Genomic DNA, 22,489 nt, shown 5'->3' on the forward strand with positions numbered 1-22,489 from the left:
ACTTTTTTTGCTGTGCTGCTTTGCTAACAAACAGTATGGGGGAAAGTGATCTCTCTGAAAGAAAGAGAAATTATTTCAGTAGGATATAGAGATTCAGAAAAAAATAGCTTTACTTGGTTACACACTAAATATGGAAGTGAGCACTTCTGTAGCTGAGAATAACATATCCCAACAATGAAACTTTTTTTCTTGTAAGGTATTAAATTTTACAAAATAACCTTTTTATTTTCTTGGGTGGACTTATTGCTATAATATTCTTACTGTAGTTTGAAATTTTTTTTAACAAACAGTTTTTAGGTGAGGAATTTTTATTTTGGACCCCCCGCTCCAAGGGATCCCCCAACAAGCCCTCCCTGTCCACCTCCCACAAAATAGTATGACGGAAAGAAGATGGTATGTATGACATTGTTTTCCTTCTGCCAGCAGCTGGGTGCAATGGGAAGAAGGGTGCCAAAATTGAACTAGACAAACTGAGACAAGTTTTGAGTAATAGGCTGGCCAGACTAGTGGGCACTGAACAGGTTTCAGTTTCAACTCAAAGATCGCAAAAGTTAGGCTTGTCCACAACTTCTGAAGTGGCAGCTGCTCAGGAGGAGTGGGAATTGGGTAAGTGTGCAAACAAGGAAGCACCTAAAGAAAACTCACATTCACTGAGCTAAATGTATCAAATATGGATTTTCTTTTTTATTGTATCTCTGATGATAGTCACTTTATTGATCTGCCAATGGGAAGAAAATTTGCAGCAACCCTTTTATATATAAAATAGCTTTCTATTTCATGTGCTATAGAAATACCTGTGAGGTATTCAAAAGGTGTCTAGTCTGACTTGACCAAAACATTATCAAATCAAGGAAACATTTTTTTTAAATGAGACAAATTTTCATTTTTAGTGCAAGGAGGACCACTTGGCTAACTTGGACAGTCTTTCTGCTTTGTAAAAATAAACTTAGTTCAGAGTGTGTTGAGTATTCCCAATCATTAAAAAAACCCTGTAAAGCCTAGTTCTACAGGGTGTCTGAAATACAGCATTAACTGTGTTATAGCTGACCACCCTGGCATCCTGCTGTACTTGGGATTCTGGCTATAGCTAAAATATGCCTTTCTCTGCCAAGACCTGGAGGCAGGACTAAGCGTTCTGAACATGTAAAGCTGCCCAGAAAACTCTTTTTTTTTAAGCAGCCAGTTCTGTAGGCGACAGGAATACAGTGCTCTAATAATAAGGTTTTAAGCAGCCAGTTCTGTAAGCGACAGGAATACAGTGCTCTAATAATAAGACGGATTAAATAGGGACACAATAAATTGGTGGGTCCTTTAGTGTATGTTGTTCTCGGTAGCTCTGTGGATCATAATGTGGTGTTAAAGATGGAGAAATTAATAAAATCAAGAGGACTGAATTCAAATTTTGCTGAATTGAACTGACTAGCCATCTTGTTGATAAACCAACTGGACACCGGAATGAAGAAAACAGTGATCCAAGAAGTGGTGCTGTGTTAGGATTTACGTTGTCTGTCTGTTTGGCATGGGAAACCTTGGTTATTTCTTATCAACAGTCTCCGTTCTGTTGACTCCCCTTATCAGTTAAAGCCTGAAGTATTAGGAGATGACGACGCTGGGTTTGCACTGTAGCAGAGCTGCAAAGTTACTTCTAATTCTGAAATCCCAGTCACTGGGGCTATGCGCTTGGCTCAGCTCGTTGCCTTGCTGCTGGCTTGTGCAATACCGGCGAGTGAAAATTCTCTCTCCTTTAAAACTACCAGGCATGGTTGTTTGCATGATGGACCTGATTAGAAAATGGTGGGCTTCTGAACAGAGCCATGACACATTGTGGGCCTGTGACTCTTCAATTTTGATGTGGTCTATTCTTCTGTTGACTGTAGGGTGGATAATGTTCCTTCAGTTCTTGTTACACCATTTATTGCTAATGGATGTCAGACTGCTTCTTACTTGACTGCTGACTGTGTTGGCATTAATGAGAGAGTATGGCAGACAGAATAACAAGTCCCAGTCCTGTATGTAGCTTATCACTCACAGCTTGTAGTTGTACAGTTTTCCTCCATGTTTTGCTTCCGTTTTCTCTATAAAATAGGGGTAGTAATGTTACAAAATAGGCATACTCTGCAAGGATTAATTCTTGTAAAAGTCATTGAACAATAGGACAGTGCAAAAACTGTAATATGTGTTTGTTGCAGTCCTTGTTCATTAGTAGGTTTTGTGTATTGATGCTTCTGAGACAGAAGAAATTATTGAGGTTCACGAACAGCACTGAAATCATCTGAACTCTGAACATCTAATCCCAAACAATGGTGCCTCTCTGGAGTTGTGGAGAACAAGTATTGAGTGAATGATCCATTTCTGGTAACTTCGCAATTGAAACAAGTTTTGTGGGCATGATAATTTGCAGGCAGGTGAGATAGGGTGGGATGGACAGGATTCCACGTGGTGTTACAAATGATTGTAGCTGTGTAGCCTTACTGTGTGTGCTATTTTTGATATGTTTTTGTCAGCGTTCACAGTATGTGCTTATGCTGTGTCTGGTTGTTGTGCTTTAACCTCAGCAGGCAACAGAGCACCGCACAGCTGCTCGCTCACTCTCCCCGCCACCACCCCGCTGGTGGGATGGGGGAGAGAATCGGAAGAGTAAAAGTGAGAAAACTCGTGGGTTGAAATAAAAACAGTTTAATAATTGAAATAAAATAAAATACTAATAATAATAACAACAATAATAATAAAAAATATACAAAGCAAGTGATGCACAGTGCAATTGCTCACCACCTGCCGACTGATGCCCAGCCAGTCCCCGAGCAGCGGCCCCCCTGGCCAGCTTTCCCCAGTTTATGTACTGAGCATGATGGCCTTGCTGGCAGAGCATGGGAAGCTGAAAAGTCCTTGACTAGTGCAAGCACTGCTTCGCAACAACTAAAACATCGGTGCGTTATCAACATTATTCTCATCCTAAATGCAAAACACAGCACTATGCCAGCTACTAGGAAGAAAATAAACTCTATCCCAGCTGAAACCAGGACACTGGTGTAGTGCAGTTCTGGTCTGTATTGTGCATCATGATGATAACATTAGAAATCCTCAAAAAGCCATACTAGGATCTTTGGGATTTGCTGCTGTATACAGTGGAAATGAGAGAGAAACTTTTTTCCCTGTATTTAATTTTATGAAAAGCTCCCTAAAAGTGTAATTTAAAAAAAAAAAATAAAGCTCTGCTGGCAAAATGACAGCATGCGTTTAAGATTTCTTATCTCTGGGAGTTTGTTTGTTCAGCTGATGTCATATTGTGATGTTTAACAAAAGCAGGCTAACCAGCATTGTAGTTAACAGGAAGGTCTGATGCATTGAACTAATGGTTTATGCAGTGGCTTAAACACTTCTGCAGACCTGAGCTCTCTCTGATGTAGACTTGCTCTTGAATAAAAATTGCATACTATACCTGTATTTTCTAAAGATACCTTTTGTTAAGAATGTTTGGAAAAATTAGCTTTTTCATGTAGAAGTTGAGAGGTATGCCTTCCAATAAACAGTGTAACTGTCTACAGTCTATGAAGCTGAAGATGTCACAGCAAAGGAATAGCAAATACTGAAGTGTGGCACTTCTGGTTTGAAACAGCTTTGCTTTATTACATTTTCCTTATTTGTGTTATTGATAATGATAAGGTATGTTGGGTGTTGTTTTGAATTTTTTTTTTCTTTCTTCCAGATGAAATAAAAACGGAGCTGGAAAAGCAAAGGTAAATAATTAATTGCTGTAAACTATGCCAGAAAACAGCAAGTGGAATAATTTGATAGTGGAAATGTAAGAGTGTATATACATTATGGCAGTGAGTTTGTGAATACCCAGTCACATACCTCTCTGCCAAAAACATGATATGGCCCGTGTGTTCCAATTACACAATGTTTGTGGTTATGGGTACTCAAGCCATAACTGCCTCTGAGTTTCACTATGAAGAAATTGCAAAACTTCTAAAAGGTGCTAGCTTTTCACTTCCTTTTACTGGGCTTAATATAGCCTGATGGGAAATCATAAAGAGCAGTAGGTATCCTCTGTTTGATAGTTTATGCTCTTAACTACCTAGATCAAGAATACCAATTTAAATATTACTTAAATCCAAATTTTAAAACACTTTTCCAGCACTGTGCTATGATTTAAAATGAGCCCCCAAATGTGTTTCTCTCTGCTTAGTATTCCTCATATGGGCACTGTTTAATTCAGAATAACTTTGATATATTTATCATGAAGCTGTGTAGGAGTTGCCCAGTATTTCAGGTAGTGCAACAGTGTTGGAGTGTAGTGAGGGAAGAGTTAAGTTGACGAAAGGCGAAAAAGATCAGATGCAATATAAATAAATGTAAAGTGGTTTTTTTTGTGATTTTTAAAGAAAATTGAACTTTCTTTAAGAGTATGTGAGAGAAACTTGCATTACATTTGTATGTACCATTCAGCTTTAAATTTAGAAAAGGAGAAAGCATAGTTTGCTGTGATATACATGTTTAGAAAAATTAATAACTCTTCTTATCTGACCTAGAGAAGGCACTGCTGCTCCACCAAAAGCAAACTTCATTGAAGCAGATAAATATTTCCTTCCGTTTGAACTGGCCTGCCAGTCAAAGTCTCCACGCATTGTCAGTACTTCACTGGATTGTTTACAGGTAAGTGTTCTGTTTAAACTTGGACAGAGTGAAATGGAGAAACGTGCAGTTACAAAAATCTTGTGTGCTGTTGGCATTCCTAGAGTGAAGAAGTAATACTGTCCTGAGAACATACAGCTGTGCAGATACCCACTATGGCTACCTAGATGCACATACCGTGCAAAATAGGTTATCATCAGACTTGGCTGAAAGTGTGTCTTGTCAAAGTCAGAAATGTATGTGTGGTTTTATAGTGAAGCAAGCCTTTACTGAAGCTCATGAATGCTTACATTATTCAGTAAAGATGTTTCACCTGTGATGCTCTAAAAGGAGTATGTACCATGGTGTTTCTTGTAGTGCTGACGTGATGGGAGGTCAGACTCTGGAATCCTTCTGCCTTGTTTGTCCTTAGATTCTTACAGAAAAAACAAATGCAACTTAATCTCAACTAGCTATTTGGGCAGAACCTTTCTGTTGTGAATAGATCCAAAGATTGATGTTAAAAACCTTTGTCTGGTTACGGTAGGAAGAAATGATTTGGGTGGAAAAAGCTTGTTTATCACTTACACATCTAGACAAAACAGATATAGTGAACAGTCCAAGTATTTGGTAGCCAGACTATTGATGGTGTTAAATTTTTGTGTTAAAACTGGTTGTGAGGTATGCTGTCTAAAACCCCCTTTTTATGCTGTACTTAACTGTATTTTACGTAACAATATATGGTTGTCTAACCTGCATTCTTTCTACCTAGAAACTCATTGCATATGGACATATCACTGGCAATGCTCCAGACAGTGGAGCTCCTGGAAAAAGACTGATTGACCGAATAGTTGAAACCATTTGCAATTGCTTTCAGGGTCCTCAAACAGATGAAGGAGTACAACTGCAGATAATTAAGGTATTTTATTTGGTTCATTTTGGTGCAGTATTAATTTTGCTTTCTTTGACTTTGATTTTGTAACTGGAAAAAATTAATGCAAAGTACTATTTAGGGCCCAGTTTCTCCATTTCTTACACTGTTAGATGTGTCATTGAATTTAGGGAGGCTGTCACCAGGTCAGAATTGGTATGTGAAATGTATTTCCTCTTGGTGAAGCAGAACATAAGGGAATACTTTATAAATGTTTGTCCTTCTTTCTGGGATGAGCCATGGCCTGGCTACTTCATCTTGCAGACAGCTCGATGTTCATCTTCTAGGCTAGTAATGCCCACATTCATTAGGCCGCATCAGCCTTCAACTGAAGGCGCTGTAACTGTGATGCAGTATCATGGCCTGCTGCTCTAGCCTGTCTGCTCTTATGTCCATTTTTCCGGAGATCTGCAGTATATGTTAAGGCATAGTAGCACCAGTGGTGTGTGTTCTGGTTATGAAATCTACTTGGGTTAACATAGCTGAGGCTGGAAGTTGGTGAACCATTTAGTAATCTAATTTGATGGCAGTGTAGACCAATTGGCCCTTTCATAGAAATGAAGCTATAGAATATAATAACTGCTTCGTTTGGAGGCGGAATATCTCCCTTAGTGGAAAACTAGTTGTGATAAAACACTTTAACAGCTCAGGAGAGAACAGAGATGTGTGGAAGTTCTGTTACTTTCTTTAATTTGAAAGGTCGTTTCAGAGAACTAGAAGTTCCTTATAACATCTTATAAACAGATATGTGTTTCATAACAAATCCACTGATTATTGTGGAAGACCTGCATGAAGTGTATTGCTGCCTACTTGCTTAGATTTCATTTTTTACTGTGTTATGGACTTTTTCAGGCTCTTCTCACTGCAGTAACGTCTCCGTATATAGAAATTCATGAAGGAACAATTCTTCAGACTGTTAGAACCTGTTACAACATCTATCTGGCCAGTAAAAATCTTATTAATCAGACAACTGCCAAAGCTACCCTTACGCAGATGTTAAATGTCATTTTTACACGGATGGAAAATCAAGCTGTATGTAACTATTACTTTTGCTCATATCAAATGTTTAGGCTTGACACATGAACAGGAAACTTTTTTATTATTACTTTTAATGGGTCTGTCATTGTAATTGGATATTTATTGACTTGTAATTTAAAAAAACCTGTCAAATCCTGTAGTGAAGCATACTGACTAATTAAAAATAAAATGAAGCTTATTGCTGATAACAAGGTTTCAGACTGTAGTTACTGCCAAATGGCTTTGTATAAACAAATGATGGGATGCTTTTAAAATAAGCTTGAAATGCATCTTTTTAATTTGTCTGGCCAAGTGGTTATATTTTTCACTGTTTCTTTCTTGTTAACATGTGAATTCACAAAGGAACATCAGTCATCATAGACATCTGTTTTCCCTTATCATGTTTTGTGCCTAGATTAACTTTTTCATATTGGTTTTTCAAGATACAAGAATCCAGAGAAGTAGAAAAAACAAATCAGCAAAAATCCCAGTCTGCTGCAATTCAAGTGGTGACCAGGTCTCCGAAGATTGGTCAGTTAAAGCACAGCTATCAGGATGGCAAAACCACTGCTCCTGTAAGTGTGGAATTAACAAACGGTGAGCCTGAGAGGGCAGAAAACAGAGACATGAAGTTGGAGCAGGATCTGACTCTTCCAGCATCAGGTGAACAAGACTAGGTTGTGTCTGTTGCTTTCAGTTACAGTGTTTCTATTGGAAAATACTTTTTTAGGCTGTTTTGGGGAGAAGTGACTGGGGTTATTGGCTCAAATCATGCTTGGATTTTCTCAGTAGTTACTCAGAATATACAGGCCATCCTTAGCTTCTGTCTGCAACTTTATAACTGTTGAAGAAAGGCTCACGTTTTCCCTAGAATTCTCGGGAATTCCCTAGAATTCCTAGTAAAACTATATATAGTTTATGTATATAGAATTATAATGGGATTTGACTTGATTAGGTTGATAAAGGGGAAGGAAAGGAAGAGAATAATCGTGGGACGTGACAGAATCACTTTGAGGTAGTTGAAGTCCTGTGGTAAAAATAATGTGTATTATGCTTATGATAAGGTCTTCATATACTGTATCCAGATTAGGAACGTAGGATATTCCAAAACTAAGTTTGAACAGTTGATAAATACAAATGACAAAATCACTGCATGAAAAATATCAGTGCTTTGATTTAAACAATGGAAATAACATCAATGAGTATTTTTGTGTGACTTGTTGGAAATGGCTTTAGAGGAGAACTACTAAAGAAAATCTATGACTTCTAATCCTTCTGCCTCTGTTGTGTTTCTCCTTTTAATCTTCCTAAACTAAGTACTAAATTCAAAATTATCTCTGTGTTTCGTTAGAGGAAACAACTGATGGAGGAAAGGAAATGGTTAAAGGCATCTTGGAAGATGTGGTCAAGTCAGCTGTGAAAGGTAGCAAAATCTTCTGAAGTAAAATAGATGCATGTGTATCGCCAAACTTTCATTCTTGTGATTATAAAAGTGTGGAAGTTGTTGGGTTTTTTTTGTTACTAAGTATCTTCTCAGCAACACCTACTAAGGCCATAAGAACAGTTTTTATTGTCTTGCAATATTCTTCTTTTGCTGGTAGCTGAGAAACTTTCTAGTTAACCAGTGCCGCTTCTGTCCCACTTGGCTGTAGAGTCATGGGATCCCATCCCATCACAAAGTCATGGGATAAAAAAGCTCAATGGGTGATTTTAATCAGTTTTCCTTTTTCCCCTTTAGTGGCTGAAGAAAAGCAGGTAACAGAAACAGTTAAGGCTCTACCTGCATCAGAGACTGCAGATATTACTCTTTCTGGCTCTAGTAATGAAAATGTACAAACAAACGGGATTCCAGATGACGGGCAATCTGTTTCCTCCACTGATAATCTGGTAAATAACTTCACTGGATGCTAATGTATATTTAGGAAAGGAGAAATGTTTTTATCATGCCAACTAAAACAGTGGGATTTTGGGGAGGGAAGGGACAGAAGCTTTAATGTATGTGTTCTGCTCAGGTTCGAAAAGGAAGCAGTAACTGCAATTTAAGTAGACATTGTAAAACAGCTGTTCTAAAGTTGATTAGTTGTATTTTAATACAGGGTGGGGGCAGAGGGGAAGAGTCAGTCAACATGTGTGAAAAGATCCAGATCATTTGTAGTCCTGTCTAGGTTTAGTTTAAATTTTGCCAAATGTACCATTTTCTTAATCTGTAGCTAATTCTCAGAGGCGCTGTGGAATCTTCCTAATTGCTCTGTTACTTTGTCTCACTGAGGATCTAATGTTGTGTTTCTTGCTCTCAAGGAAACAGATGTATCTGGACATCAAACTGCTGCCAAATTTTCCCATGTTCTACAAAAGGATGCCTTCCTTGTGTTCAGGTCATTGTGCAAGCTCTCCATGAAACCACTCGGTGATGGACCACCAGATCCCAAGTAATGAGACTGTATTTATTACACTGTCCTCTTCAGGTAGCTTTTGGAGACAGTTAAGTAGCTGCTGTATAGTAAAGCAGGTATTCAAAATTCACCTGTCAGGCCCTTGTTTCAGTTAGCTTGGTGAATCTAGGATTGAAACTTGCTTCAAATTATTAAAAATTTAATACTTGAGGGTTTTTTTGTGTAATGGGTTTATTCTTATCAATTGAAGTGGCCTTGACTGTAGTATTTGTGAAGCTTTTGATGGAGTGGGGGAATGCTTCTTAGTAGCACTGAGTTGCATCTATTGTCCTAGTCGAAGATGTTAATACTCCTGCAAAATCTCCAAATTAAGATGGTAGATATTGTCCAAAATCACTTGCAGGCTGTCTTCCACCCCTCCTACCCCTCACATTGAAATGAATTAAAATAGCAGTCACTTCTTGACGTGGAAGAAATGCTACAGCGCTCATGTTGAATAGAAGTATGTATTCAGAAATACAATAAAAATATATTTAATGTTGAATTTTTTCTAGATCCCATGAATTGCGTTCTAAGATAGTGTCTCTCCAGCTTCTTCTCTCAGTACTGCAGAATGCTGGTCCAGTTTTCAGGACACATGAAATGTTCATCAATGCAATCAAGCAATATCTTTGTGTAGCGCTATCTAAAAATGGAGTCTCTTCTGTTCCTGATGTATTTGAGCTCTCTCTTGCCATCTTTCTCACGCTGCTTTCAAATTTTAAGACCCATTTAAAAATGCAGATTGAGGTGAGAGACTTTTTATCCATCATTTGTATGACGCTCTAGTTCTCAAATAAAAATACTGCTATGATAAAAAGACAGCTGGAACTTAGAAGTTAATGTCTTAGTTTTGTTTGCTTACTAAACTAGTATATTACTACTGTATTCAAATTCTAATATGCATGAGATGATACTCTCTTTAAGAGAAATTACTGAATAGAAATGAATTTGTAGATTTGACATGGTTCTAATAAGTTTCAGATCAGCAAGTCCTTTACCTCATTTATTTTGCAGGTGTTCTTCAAAGAGATCTTCCTGAATATTCTAGAGACTTCTTCAAGCTCCTTTGAACACAAATGGATGGTGATTCAGACTTTAACTAGAATTTGTGCAGGTATTTCCATTGTTGTGAAAAGCAGTCACTTCCTGTGGCAGCTGATGAAAAGTATTTTGAAGACAAATGCCGCATATAATGTTTAAGTATAAAAAATTGAATTTGATCCCATAGTGCTTGGGTTAAATGTCTGGATTCATCCCCACTGCCTGCTCCAACTGGCCAATTCCTTTTAAAAATGCTGTTACACTGAATCCTAATACTTGCACTTTCTTTTATTTTCAAGATGCCCAGTGTGTAGTGGATATTTATGTTAACTATGACTGTGATTTAAACGCTGCTAATATATTTGAACGCCTTGTAAATGATTTGTCCAAAATCGCACAGGGACGAAGTGGGCATGAGTTGGGAATGACACCTTTACAGGTAAGAAAAACAGCTTTGAAGATAAAGTACTATTTTTTTCATAAATGGTGCTCTATTTTTTTCATAAATGATGCTATCTCTGCATTGTTATTGATACTTCCAGTGGTTTGTGTTGTCTGTAACCTACTGATGTTACTTACTTTTTATTAGTTAGCTCATTTGCAATTGGGTGCTGAAGCAGTATGATTAATTTACTTGATGATTTTGCTGCATATTTGTATTGTGACACTAGGCTTGTTCTGGGCTCTTTTGTTGGTCTGCCATGGGAGAGAGAATCAAATGAGCCGCCTTCTGCCTTGCTCAAATGACTTTCCTTCTGGGGCTTATGAACCAGCAGTACCTTCATCTTGTGTTTGCTTTGTACAAACTTCTTATGCCATATCTCCACCACAAGTATTTTATTTTTAAAACTATACTTTCCCAGTCCTTAGAGGGAGGGTGGAGTACAGACTGCTTTCAGCAAGAGCAGATATTTCTGACATTCGCCTTGCCCATAGCACTGTTTTTCTAGCCCAGCCTAATGGCTTTCAGGGCTGAAGTGAACTTGGTGCCAGTGTTGGTTTCGGAACTGAATGCACCTCACACCCTTGATTAGAATTGTATCAATGCTTGCTTGATTTTTATTTTATTTTTTTTCCCCGTGGTCCTTTGACCAGAAAATGGAAGTAAAAACCAGGAGATCTTTGTTTCAGATTTTGAATAGAACTCTTTACTGTACAGCTAAGATAACAAGACACTTGTCTTGCTTGTGGAGAGATCTGACACTATAGAGGCTTCTGGATGGTCATAATCATTCATATAACAAAGGGGCTGCATTTAGGATTTGGTGTTTATTGCCCCTTGGTTGTACTCACCAGTTGTCAATAGACCATCTGCTTAAAGCAGCTGGAATGTGTTCTGGTGTCAGTCTGGTTATGGTTACTTTTGGCCTGGATGTATCCAACCTAAATAGTCAAGGGGCAGAGACTTTGTATAACCGATAGATTTCCCCCTAACTGACAAACTTTAAGATTTGAATGGTGTGATGTAATGCCTTCTAAAAACTTGTGGATATACATATATTGGTTCGGGGTTTTGGTGTCTTTTTTATTGAGTTTTTTTGTTCATTTTTTAGGAACTAAGCCTGAGGAAAAAAGGACTTGAATGTTTGGTTTCTATTTTAAAATGTATGGTAGAATGGAGCAAAGACCTTTATGTGAACCCCAATCATCAGGCTAGCTTGGGTAAGATTGTTTCCTTATGGAGAGACTAATTTGTTTAATAAGTTTGTCCTTGTGTTTATTCAGTGTTTAGAAGCTATTCAGAAGTGTGGATGCTAGGTTTTTACATAACTATTTGTTCATACGAATGAAGTATTTTACAAACAATTGTTAATGCTGTTGCAGTAACTGACTCTCCAAGTGTCTGGTTCAAATAAGAGCTTTAGCCAGGCCATTGTCTACACTATAAAAGCTGGCTTACATAGATCAAGACATGTGACAAATCTTGTAGTTACTAAGTTGAAGTGCAAGAATGTCTCCATAGCTGTGGCTGCTCTTCTTCCTTTTGTTGGATTACTTTAGAATTGCATCAATATAGTATCTTCACGTAGTATAGACTGCCAAAAAGTATATGTGGTAAAATAAGAATATTGAGTAATGAATTTCTACTAAAAAGTTTTATAACTATAAGCTTTTTGACTGAACAGGATAACTTAAGTCTTGCCCTGTTTATAAATAGGTTCATATAAACCATCTGAACAGGAAATGGCTGAAGGTAAATGCCTTGAGAGTGGAGGGAGACGAAGTAGTGTCAGTTCCTTGGACTCCACTGTGTCATCAGGAGTTGGAAGTGTTGGTACCCAGACTGCTGTCCCAGATGATCCTGAGCAATTTGAAGTCATCAAGCAACAAAAGGAAATAATTGAACATGGGATAGAACTGTAAGTCCAGTATGACAGGAAAATAAAAGTTCACTAGTTAAAAAAACCCAAACCTATGTGTACAACCATATTGTTTCTTATGGTCTTACACAGTCATACCTGTAGGGACACTTACAAATTGATCCTAATGCTGAAGACTCTTGCCTGCTGTTGTCAAAAGCTAACACTGGAGGCTATGGTAGTTAAAAGGAATTCAGTAAAATCTTGGGTGGAGTAGAGGGTGGTTTCACAGCTTTCCTTTGTGCTGGTTCAGCCGCACAAGAGAGGAAAGTGTGTGTGTACCTATGGAGAAATTGATTTGAGCAGGTAGGCTTAATGTTGTCTTACAGCTCTTACACCATTTGTTGTCTTTTATTGAAATAGAGTTTGGAGAATTAAATCATTGTCCAGCTATGTTTTACTACTTTTTCATTAATTTGGAGATCTTTATGTCTGTAAATGCTATAAAAAGATCTTGAACAGCAACATTTTTAACATTTCGTGGAAATTCTCTAATTTTTAATATTTCAAAAGGGTCAGTTTTTAAGTGAGTTTTCCAGCAATAACTTTTAAGCTTATCGGCAACTGAATGTACCTTATGAGATGTAGCCTATGGTGTGATGTAGTTAATATATTTGTTGCGTATTCATTGACTTTGTTCTAAGGAGAAAAAAAGACATAGAGCTACAGCACAGAATCTTTGGTTTAGAAGGGCTCTGTAAAACTGTTAAAAAAAAAAAATTTATAGTTGTCATAATTTTCAATTGTATGCCTCAATTTCCCCATGTTTTTGACTGAATAGGTTCAATAAAAAACCAAAGAGAGGAATACAATATCTACAGGAGCAGGGAATGCTTGGCACTACAGCAGAGGACATTGCACAGTTTTTGCACCAAGAAGAACGCCTCTGTTCTGTAAGACTACATACAACATAAGATAATTAATACTCTTGCCCCTATCATCTTCTCCCCTGTCTTCTGATGTCTGTATGCACTCTCTCTTTAGTTCATATTTCATTAATAGATAACTGAAAGTGTAAGGGTTCTAACGAAGGTACTTAATACCAATGCTACTTTCTATTTACTTGCTGTCCCAGGCTTTTTAGTAAAGTAGCTGTGTTCACAATAAAGTGCTGAAGGGATTCCCCATAAATGGGAACATGCATTTTATCTGTACCCGCATTAGTGGTATCTTGCCAGTAAAGGACTATGATGTACTGCAGTGGCAAAGCATTCTCTACTGTATGTGAAACTGGGCACAGTTCAGCTTTCCTTGGCTCTACAGTAATGCAGATCTTGCCTTGGGAAGTGAGGGAAGCAAGAATATGCAGACTAAAGCCATTTCTAATGACACTGGTTTCTTGTCATCCCTCTAACGGTTGCTCTGCCCGCTCAGTGAAGCGTATCAGTCTTACAAAACTGACAGCTGTGCAATTCTTGTACTATAAACTCTCTTGCAAAGCTGGCAGTTGGATTACACAGTAGTAACTGTCTCTTGTGTTTTTAGACTCAAGTAGGGGACTTCCTTGGGGAAAGCAACAAGTTTAACAAGGAAGTGATGTATGCCTATGTAGACCAGCTTGATTTCTGTGGAAAAGACTTTGTCTCTGCTCTACGTATATTTCTGGAAGGTTTTCGTCTGCCAGGTGAAGCTCAGAAGATTGACAGATTAATGGAGAAGTTTGCTGCTAGATATATTGAATGCAACCAACGGTAATTCAAAACCTTTGTATTGGATAAGTGCCTGAAGAATGGCTGTATTGTTTGTGGCCCTTAGGGGCCAGGTGCAACTCACACTCATGTATCAGGTCAGGAATGTCTACAGGCTTGAGTGAGGAGCAGATCTTGTTCCTGGTATTGGTGCTGAACCTCTTCAGCAGCTAGGCAAAACGGAAACTTTGGATCGAAAGTATACTGATGCTGGCATTTCATTAAATCCCAAATACTTGCTAGAAGGAATTATTGGAAGAGGGAAGCCTTAAGTATGTTAAATTGTCTCTGTCTTAGCTGTTCTGTTTTTAAACAAATGTAGATCAGTCAAGTGTAAACAACAGTAATAAGCAGTAGCAACTGCTAAAATTAAAAATACATGGCAAAAATAGCTAATAAGATGTTACACGTTTTTGCTTGCCCGTTAGATGTTGAACAAAATGTACATATGTTAGTTGACATCAAGTAGGCAGTGTTGCTATTGTTTCTAATGTAATAAACTAGCATTGAAGTTTAGCTATGTGTCCAGGCTTAATTGGCTCCCATTCCTTAGTCCAGTTGGTGCATCACTGGACTGGTTTTGTATAATTCTTTATGAAACCCTGGGAGTCAAAAATAAGCTGTTCTTTAGCTTTTGTAGGATTATCCAAAGGAGGATAATATATAATCTTTTGGGAATGTACTTGAAAATTCCAGTCATAGCTAGTTTTCAACACTATGAAGAAGATGCTTTTATATTTTTTTTTTCCCTTTTTATTTGCATTTTAAAACACTTGGGGCTTCATGCGTTTCTAAAGACTAATTTTAGGCTCTGTTAGCTCTTTGGTTGCTGGGTATTTTTCTTGCATGTAGAAATAGAGCTAATGGATTGAGGAACTAGGGCTCTAAAAACCTGTTTTGTTTTTTTCCTCTCTTAGGCAAACACTATTTGCTAGTGCTGACACTGCCTATGTTTTGGCATACTCTATTATAATGCTGACCACAGACTTGCACAGTCCACAGGTAGAAATTAAAAAAACAAACTTGTAGAAGTTCAAATTTTCCTGGAACTTGCATTCGAAATCTGACATCCAACTTCCATTCTTTTTTACAGGTAAAAAATAAAATGACAAAGGAGCAATACATTAAAATGAATCGAGGAATCAATGACAGTAAAGACCTGCCAGTAGAGTATTTATCCACAATCTATGAAGAAATAGAAGGAAAGAAGATTGCAATGAAAGAGACAAAAGAATACGCAATTACAACCAAGTGTAGTAAACCAAGTAAGAAGGAACTAGAAACTGGAAAGACCACAGTGCTCCTGAACTATTGCAGTAACTTTCAGGATGGCATAGTGGAGTTCAGATCTCTTTTTTTGATAACATCTCTGTGCAATACATAAACTACATCTAGAATAGCTAATACAGATACTTGGAATGAAACTGGCTCAGTAATTACTTTAATACTGCTACTTCTGTGATGGAAACATAGCTGTTTAAGTGCATCTGGCACCGTTGCAGAGAGGCACTAGAAACTAGATTTGGTTTGGGGTTTTCTGTGTTGTTGTGGTTTTTTTTTTTTTTAAATAGAAGTGTGAGGAGAAAATGATAGAATAACTGAAGGTGGCACTTTGAGTTAACTTCTTGTTTTTACAGGCTAGACAACAGGTGGGGTTTTGTTTTGGGTTGGCTTTTTTTGTCTGCCTGTCAGTAGCATGTCATAGTTCAGAGGCTGGTAAGTGCCACAGTCCTTGTGATAATGTTTGAAAAAGAGAGAGATCAGAAAGTTTGTCATGATCTGTAGTCACCTATCCTCATCTAGACCAAATGAGGACTTCTGTGTGTAGTGTACACTAGAATCCAGTATCCCCAGCTGTACTCTGCTTTTACTCAGAATAGCTGGTATTAATTTAAATTAGTGAATTCTGAATCTTCAGCATAGTGTTTTTTTCAGTGTTTTCTATGCTGTTTGCAGGTTTCCTGGGTCAAAATAGGAACGAAATTAACTTGCTTGAAAATTGAAGTTGCAACCTTTAGTATAAGGATAAAGAAACACGAAGTTATTAATTTATTTGTCAAGTTGGTGAGGGCTAGTTTTGTTTTGAGGATGTCAGCCTAAGAAGATGAAGGATTTTCCATCCATTTTTACAGGCAGAGTGACTTAACAGAGTATGCCTCTCTGACTTCCAATGATTAGGTCATAATATGTAGCTATAAAAAAGGGCTGAATTAGTTATTTTGTATAGAATAAAGTCTTAAGTTGGGGGGTGGGTTTTAGTGCTGGAGTTCCCTGCTTGCAAACTATGACAGCCTCCTGAATTCTAACATTCTGGAAGACTTTTATCTTTAGATTTCATTTGCAATACCTTTTATTTAACATTTTGTGATGCTCAACGCAAAGACGTGGAATATGCTCTTATAAAAAAGAAACCAGTGCAACTGTTGTGTTCCCCTTAGGTGTAGCTAATGAGAAGCAGCGGAGGTTGTTGTACAACTTGGAGATGGAACAAATGGCTAAAACAGCTAAAGCCCTCATGGAGGCCGTAAGCCACGCAAAGGCTTCTTTTACTAGTGCCACTCATCTGGATCATGTCAGACCCATGTTCAAAGTGAGTGTGAAGTTCTCCTTGTCTCTTCATTGCTAAGAGTTTTAAGCATGGAAAAAAGTGGAAAATTACTCTGAAGAGTTAGGTAATGCAACAGATGGACTCCTTGCATATATTTGGTTTCAGTTACCTAGTGTTTTGGGCTAAAATCCTAATAGACTTCTGAACTTAGCTTCTTCCTTTTTTTAGCTTGTATGGACTCCATTGCTGGCAGCTTACAGTGTTGGCTTGCAGAACTGTGATGACACAGAAGTTGCATCCCTTTGTTTGGAAGGAATACGATGTGCAATTAGAATAGCCTGTATCTTTGGAATGCAGGTTTGTATAAGACTTAGCATGGGGCTTGCTAAGGGCAGTGTAGCTCTGGGAGGGAGATGAAGAATTACAAACAACTTACGCATAGAAAATGAAGCGTCTCATCTACTTTCTTGAAATGGTAAAATAAAATATTACCATCTCGTTTTAGTTTGTTTTAAGATCTTGATATTGTCAAGCTTTTCTTCAACTCTGCTTTCCTTTTATTGCTGAGTCTTCTAATAAGAGCGTTTGCTAACTTGCAAACTTTGAGCTCTCCTTCAGCTGGAAAGTGCTCTAATAGTGTCAATTATACATAGAAGAAAAATTGTGTAGGCATGCTGGACAAGTAGCTTTCTGTAGCTCTTCAAGGGACTTAATTACGATGCTTGTTTCTCTGTCTCGTAGCTTGAACGAGATGCTTATGTACAGGCCCTTGCTCGTTTTTCCTTGTTGACTGCCAGTTCCAGTATTACAGAAATGAAACAGAAGAACATAGATACCATTAAGACACTTATTACTGTCACTCACACAGATGGCAACTATCTTGGGAACTCTTGGCATGAGGTAAAAACTTGATTAGTTTAAATAGTGCAACTGTGTTGTCCTCTGAAAACTTGCAGGATTTTGTTCTTCTACTACTTTCAGTCTTTAGTAACTGCATTAGCTGCCAGCATGTGTCAGAAACCTGTTTAAAATGTGGATGCAAGTGCGTTATTTTGTTGGTGGTTTTTTTATATATGTGTGTGTATGTATGTATATAAAATAATGCACGGCATTTTTTTTGGCAGACCCTATAGACACTGTGTGACCAGTATTGTAATTTTTGTAGGTGCTTTTGATATGGAATTAAAACCATATTAAGATCTTATTTGACTTCAGGGAATTCTGTACAGAAACCATTGCATTCTTGTTCATGTAAACAAAAATATTCTAGTTCACAGGTCCAGACTTGTCTGTGCAGTGTTTGGCAACACTTATACCATGATCACATGAAAAATTAGGGCTATCGGGATCATATGTATTTTCTTAAAGCATATTTTGCAGGAGCTCTTTAATCAGATCTAAATCTGTGCTGTCCCTTTGCATTCCTGCTGCATTACGTTCACTGGCAATAGTCTTTGGCTACGTGATAATATGAGCCAAAAGGTTCTCTAGCTGACAAATTACTTGGACCTGGCTTACAGCATACCCTCACAAATGCTTGTGCCAGTCCAAGGGATGTTGCAGTGGGGGAGTAAGAAAGAAGAGAGTGTCAATTTTGTGCTGATGGCAAGGCACAATTCTGGCATTTTCACTGTCTATGTTGGAACATCGTTACTCAAAGTGGTAGCTGCAATAATTCAGTCTTTTAATCTCTCTGGGACAATGAACTCTCTAGAAGATCAGCTCAAGTTGTTTATAGTTTTGAAGGTTGATGCTGTGAGAAGTAATAAAAAGGTTTCCTCTAGTAGTTAGAGATCCAAGTTAGATTTTTGGGTACTGTTTATTTTTTCTCATATTGGAATGATTCGTGGCAGCTGGTGATCTTGAATGAATCACTCAACTTTATTTCCAGTTGTATTGGTAATGTTTCAGCTACATCAAAACCGTTACCATTGTCAAAGTTGTTTTAAAGGTTAGAGAACCTGGGAAGGCTATAAATATTAAATATAAATATGTTAGGAATAAAAAGATAATGGTGTCCAGAAACACAATGTTTAAATATCTTTTGGTTTTAGATCTTGAAATGTATTAGCCAGCTGGAACTAGCACAACTTATAGGAACTGGAGTGAAAACTCGGTATTTATCTGGCTCTGGGCGTGAAAGGGAAGGAAGCATTAAAGGCTATGCATCTGGAGGGGAAGAGTTTATGGGCCTGGGATTAGGTAAGGTTAATAATTTTGGACTTCACATATAAGTGAAATATGATGGCTAAGAAAGCTCAGTGTTGTAAGATATTAAAATATATTTACTTGCTTCCAGAGGAAGCTATATTGGATTAATGAAACTTAAAAATTGAACTGTATATTTCAAGATGTATTAGTAATTACCAAATATGTTCTAACTTCGTAATTGGGTTAAGCTATTTAACAGAACTCCTCCAGATTTATTTGCTGGAACATGTTACCAAAACTTTTGCCATACTTACGAAGTCATGGTTTTGTTACCAGTATTATCAGTTCTTTGTTTTTACACTCTGTTTTTAATAGTAAAAACATAAGCCATTTATCTTTAGGAACTAACAGATGTTTCAATGATTGATAATTGGTTTTCCAAAGGAATTTCTTGTCTCTGCATGTTGGGCTTGCTGTTCCAGTTCCTATTGTTCCTGCATTACGTGTAGGAAACAAACCTTAGATTTTAAGCTGTAAATTAGAGAGGGACAAGGCAAGTTGCCTTAATCTTTGGAAAACCATCAGGGAAACCTTTTAATTTGAAAATACTCTGGAGTTGATGGTATACACGACGATGATGCTGAATATAACAGAACTGTGCCCAGCATTAACTACTTGTATCTGATTTAGAGTTAATATTTTTAAATAATATTGTATCATTTCCAGCTTTTATTAACAGCATTACATCATCTTAACTTAATAAATGTGATGGTCAAAACACAGTGCCCTAAGGGGGGGAAAAAACCATACTTCAACTGGATGTTTGATTTTGTAATAATCTGGCACAGATCTGGCAAAGGCACCATCTGCTCCATGTAAATTACAAGCTAATTGGAAGCAGTAGTCACTTGTCTTTGTCTACTTGTATAAAGTTGGGGTTAATATAAAGTCACAATTTCATGATGTTAAATACTGGGTTTTAATGGCTTTTATTGCAGGTAACCTCATTGGAAGTGGAGCTGATAAACGGCATATGGCGAGCATTCAAGAGTCCGTGGGAGAGACCAGTTCACAGAGTGTAGTGGTAGCAGTAGACAGGTACTGAGAATATAATCTCTTTCTGGGGAAAATGTGAGTTGAAGTTCCTGACCATCCTCACTTTATTTGCAGACTCTGACAGGGACTTTTGCTCTTGAAGCCTATTTCTCTTGTGAGAAAGATGCTGATACTTAGATGCTTTCTCTGGACCCAATAAGTGTATCTCTTTAGGCACGTAATATTTGCAAAAGAAAGACTGTCATTAAATAGCGGTATAACTAATGTAGTGCATTGTGAGAAGGGGTGCTGTGTGTACGCATGTGTTTTTACACCTTTTCTTTGGAATAAGCCAGCGAAGACCAGAATTAGGTTGGTATTACAGTACTTGGCTATTTTTGTTTTACAAGTCTGTCTGATAATTGTCTCTAACTTGTGTGTGTGTAATCTGTGTATTTGGGTTTCTTTTTTTCTCTTTTTCATTGATTTAGCCTGAACAGGACAGGTATCCAAAATTAATAAATGCCCTTGGTCTATTAAATCATGCAATTTTCTTTGGTCTTGTGAACTTCAGTATTTCAGCATTTCTTTAGTTGCTGTTCGTCAGCTCTTTATTCATTAGTCACTGCATTCTTGTCCAAATCATTATCTTCCTCATCTGTCCTTCTAAAGCGTTGTCTGAAGAGATGCTTCTATCATAAGCCATGTGTTGGACTTTTTTATAATTATTCAAACTATTGGGCAAGCCGGTAGAATCATACATTCAGACTTGTGGTATTTATTGTAACATAAATGTGGCTATTACCATATCAAAGTCTAAAAGATTTGGGAACATTCTCCACTTATCAGTGTTCTGTATGAACCACGACCAGTGGTCTGAAGTCCTGTCAAGACTCTGAACAACTGAAGGGGAAGAAGGGACAATGGTGCATCCATAGTCTTTCTGTTATCTGTTTTGACGGCCACAACTTAGAGTATTCTTGAACTGTGTAAAGATCAAGCAGGTGGCTGGCATGCAGTAAAGTCTTGCAGCAAAGCTTTCTTAATATCTTTTTATTCACCCTGTGAAGTTTAACATGCTGTCACCCAAATGAGTGTTCCAGCACTCCTTGCCCTGGATAAAAATGTGAGCCTGTGCCCTGCAGTGGGCACAGTGGGAAAGGAGCATAGTAGACTATGACTTGCAGCAGGGAAGAGAATGTTTGGACTAGGAGAAGGACGTGAACCGTTGCCAAGGAGTAAGAATAAAACAGTTGCAGAGTTCATGGCATGGAAGATTGTAAAGTACCTCCAGGAGATGTGCTGACACTTGCCTACAGCACTAAGATGTGATTGACTCTTGTGGATGCGCAGCTAAAACTGCAACTCATTTATTTGTTCCTTAGGATATTTACAGGATCAACTAGGCTGGATGGAAATGCAATAGGTATGTATGCTGACCATTTGGTGGGTTACAGGAACTCTTGCAATGTAACATCCTGAACTTACAGTAGTGTGTTTTAATGTTCAGTTGACTTTGTGCGATGGCTGTGTGCTGTTTCCATGGATGAGCTGGCTTCCCCACACCATCCACGCATGTTCAGCCTGCAGAAGATAGTGGAGATATCGTATTACAACATGAATCGCATTAGGCTGCAGTGGTCAAGGATTTGGCACGTGATTGGAGATCACTTCAATAAGGTACTTCTTAAAATCAAGTTACAGAACATACATGAATAGCAAGACTTCTTTAATCAGCTTTTTCCTTTTATGTTCTTAGTGGTGTAGGTTGTGATATTTTTAAAAATAAGATCCATTAAAGGCATCTTATTTTTAGGCATCCTTTCCATAAAGGAAACGCCTATTTAAAAATCTGAAGTATATAAATAGAAATGGAAATGTTTATGGGAATGATCTTTAATCACTTCATTATATGATTTTGTATTTGTAATTTTTCTTTATGCCATTGTCTTATCTTTCTGATCAAATGCCAAGTTAGTTTTCCTCTAAAATATATACAGATGATACTGGAACAACAAAGTTATTTTCCTTAAGAAACTGGACCATGTTTGGGTGGGTTTTTTTAACCTAAGATTTTTATTATTTTTTTTTAGAGTCTAGATGACTATTATAGCTCTGCAGTTGTTGCATACGAAAGCCATGGGTCTGTTTAGTTGGATCAAATGACTGAGAAAGCCCTCTCCGAAAGTAACTCCCTATCTTCTAAATATCTGAAAGCTAGAATGTGCTAGTGGTTTTTAGTGGACTGACATGAAACTTGAATGATGAATGTTACTCATATAAGTAATATGTTAGCTGGTAAGTGTTTGAAAATATGCTTTTCTTCTAGGTTGGATGTAATCCTAATGAAGATGTTGCCATCTTTGCAGTAGACTCATTAAGGCAGCTGTCAATGAAATTTCTTGAGAAGGGAGAGTTGGCCAACTTCCGCTTCCAGAAAGACTTCCTAAGGCCTTTCGAGCATATTATGAAGAAAAACAGGTGTGATGCGCTGCAGTTTCTGTTAGCTTGCTTTAGTCTTACTTAAAGATGTTACTTGGTGTGGGTTAGATTGTCGTGTAAATGGAAGTGGCACAGTTATTTTGTGCCAGTGTAAAATTGTGCCACTTGTGAAAGTCTTACTTTCCTTTTTTCTTTTTTTTTTTTTTTTATTCCCAATATTTTGGGAC

General features: G+C 37.6%; 1 protein-coding gene across 1 annotated transcript in view; it reads left to right on the forward strand.

Moving 5' to 3' along the window:
- The first annotated feature begins 3,711 nt into the window (after positions 1-3,711).
- Positions 3,712-22,489, forward strand: part of ARFGEF2 (ADP ribosylation factor guanine nucleotide exchange factor 2) — a 29,550-nt gene continuing 10,772 nt past the window's right edge. Inside the window, exons 1-25 of the mRNA XM_009282632.2 lie at positions 3,712-3,737; positions 4,533-4,656; positions 5,387-5,533; positions 6,398-6,577; positions 7,006-7,225; positions 7,914-7,985; positions 8,301-8,449; positions 8,861-8,991; positions 9,510-9,744; positions 10,012-10,111; positions 10,338-10,477; positions 11,592-11,700; positions 12,197-12,398; positions 13,180-13,291; positions 13,884-14,089; positions 15,004-15,088; positions 15,180-15,351; positions 16,525-16,676; positions 16,863-16,991; positions 17,376-17,534; positions 18,689-18,836; positions 19,784-19,883; positions 21,206-21,246; positions 21,331-21,500; positions 22,150-22,301. Of these exons, the coding sequence (XP_009280907.2) occupies positions 6,539-6,577; positions 7,006-7,225; positions 7,914-7,985; positions 8,301-8,449; positions 8,861-8,991; positions 9,510-9,744; positions 10,012-10,111; positions 10,338-10,477; positions 11,592-11,700; positions 12,197-12,398; positions 13,180-13,291; positions 13,884-14,089; positions 15,004-15,088; positions 15,180-15,351; positions 16,525-16,676; positions 16,863-16,991; positions 17,376-17,534; positions 18,689-18,836; positions 19,784-19,883; positions 21,206-21,246; positions 21,331-21,500; positions 22,150-22,301 (3,023 nt within the window). The 5' untranslated portion in view covers positions 3,712-3,737; positions 4,533-4,656; positions 5,387-5,533; positions 6,398-6,538. The remainder of the gene's footprint in view (positions 3,738-4,532; positions 4,657-5,386; positions 5,534-6,397; positions 6,578-7,005; positions 7,226-7,913; positions 7,986-8,300; positions 8,450-8,860; positions 8,992-9,509; positions 9,745-10,011; positions 10,112-10,337; positions 10,478-11,591; positions 11,701-12,196; positions 12,399-13,179; positions 13,292-13,883; positions 14,090-15,003; positions 15,089-15,179; positions 15,352-16,524; positions 16,677-16,862; positions 16,992-17,375; positions 17,535-18,688; positions 18,837-19,783; positions 19,884-21,205; positions 21,247-21,330; positions 21,501-22,149; positions 22,302-22,489) is intronic.

This window comes from Aptenodytes forsteri, unplaced genomic scaffold (genome assembly GCF_000699145.1).
Source record: "Aptenodytes forsteri isolate BGI_AS27 unplaced genomic scaffold, ASM69914v1 Scaffold374, whole genome shotgun sequence".
Taxonomy (NCBI): Eukaryota; Metazoa; Chordata; class Aves; order Sphenisciformes; family Spheniscidae; genus Aptenodytes; species Aptenodytes forsteri.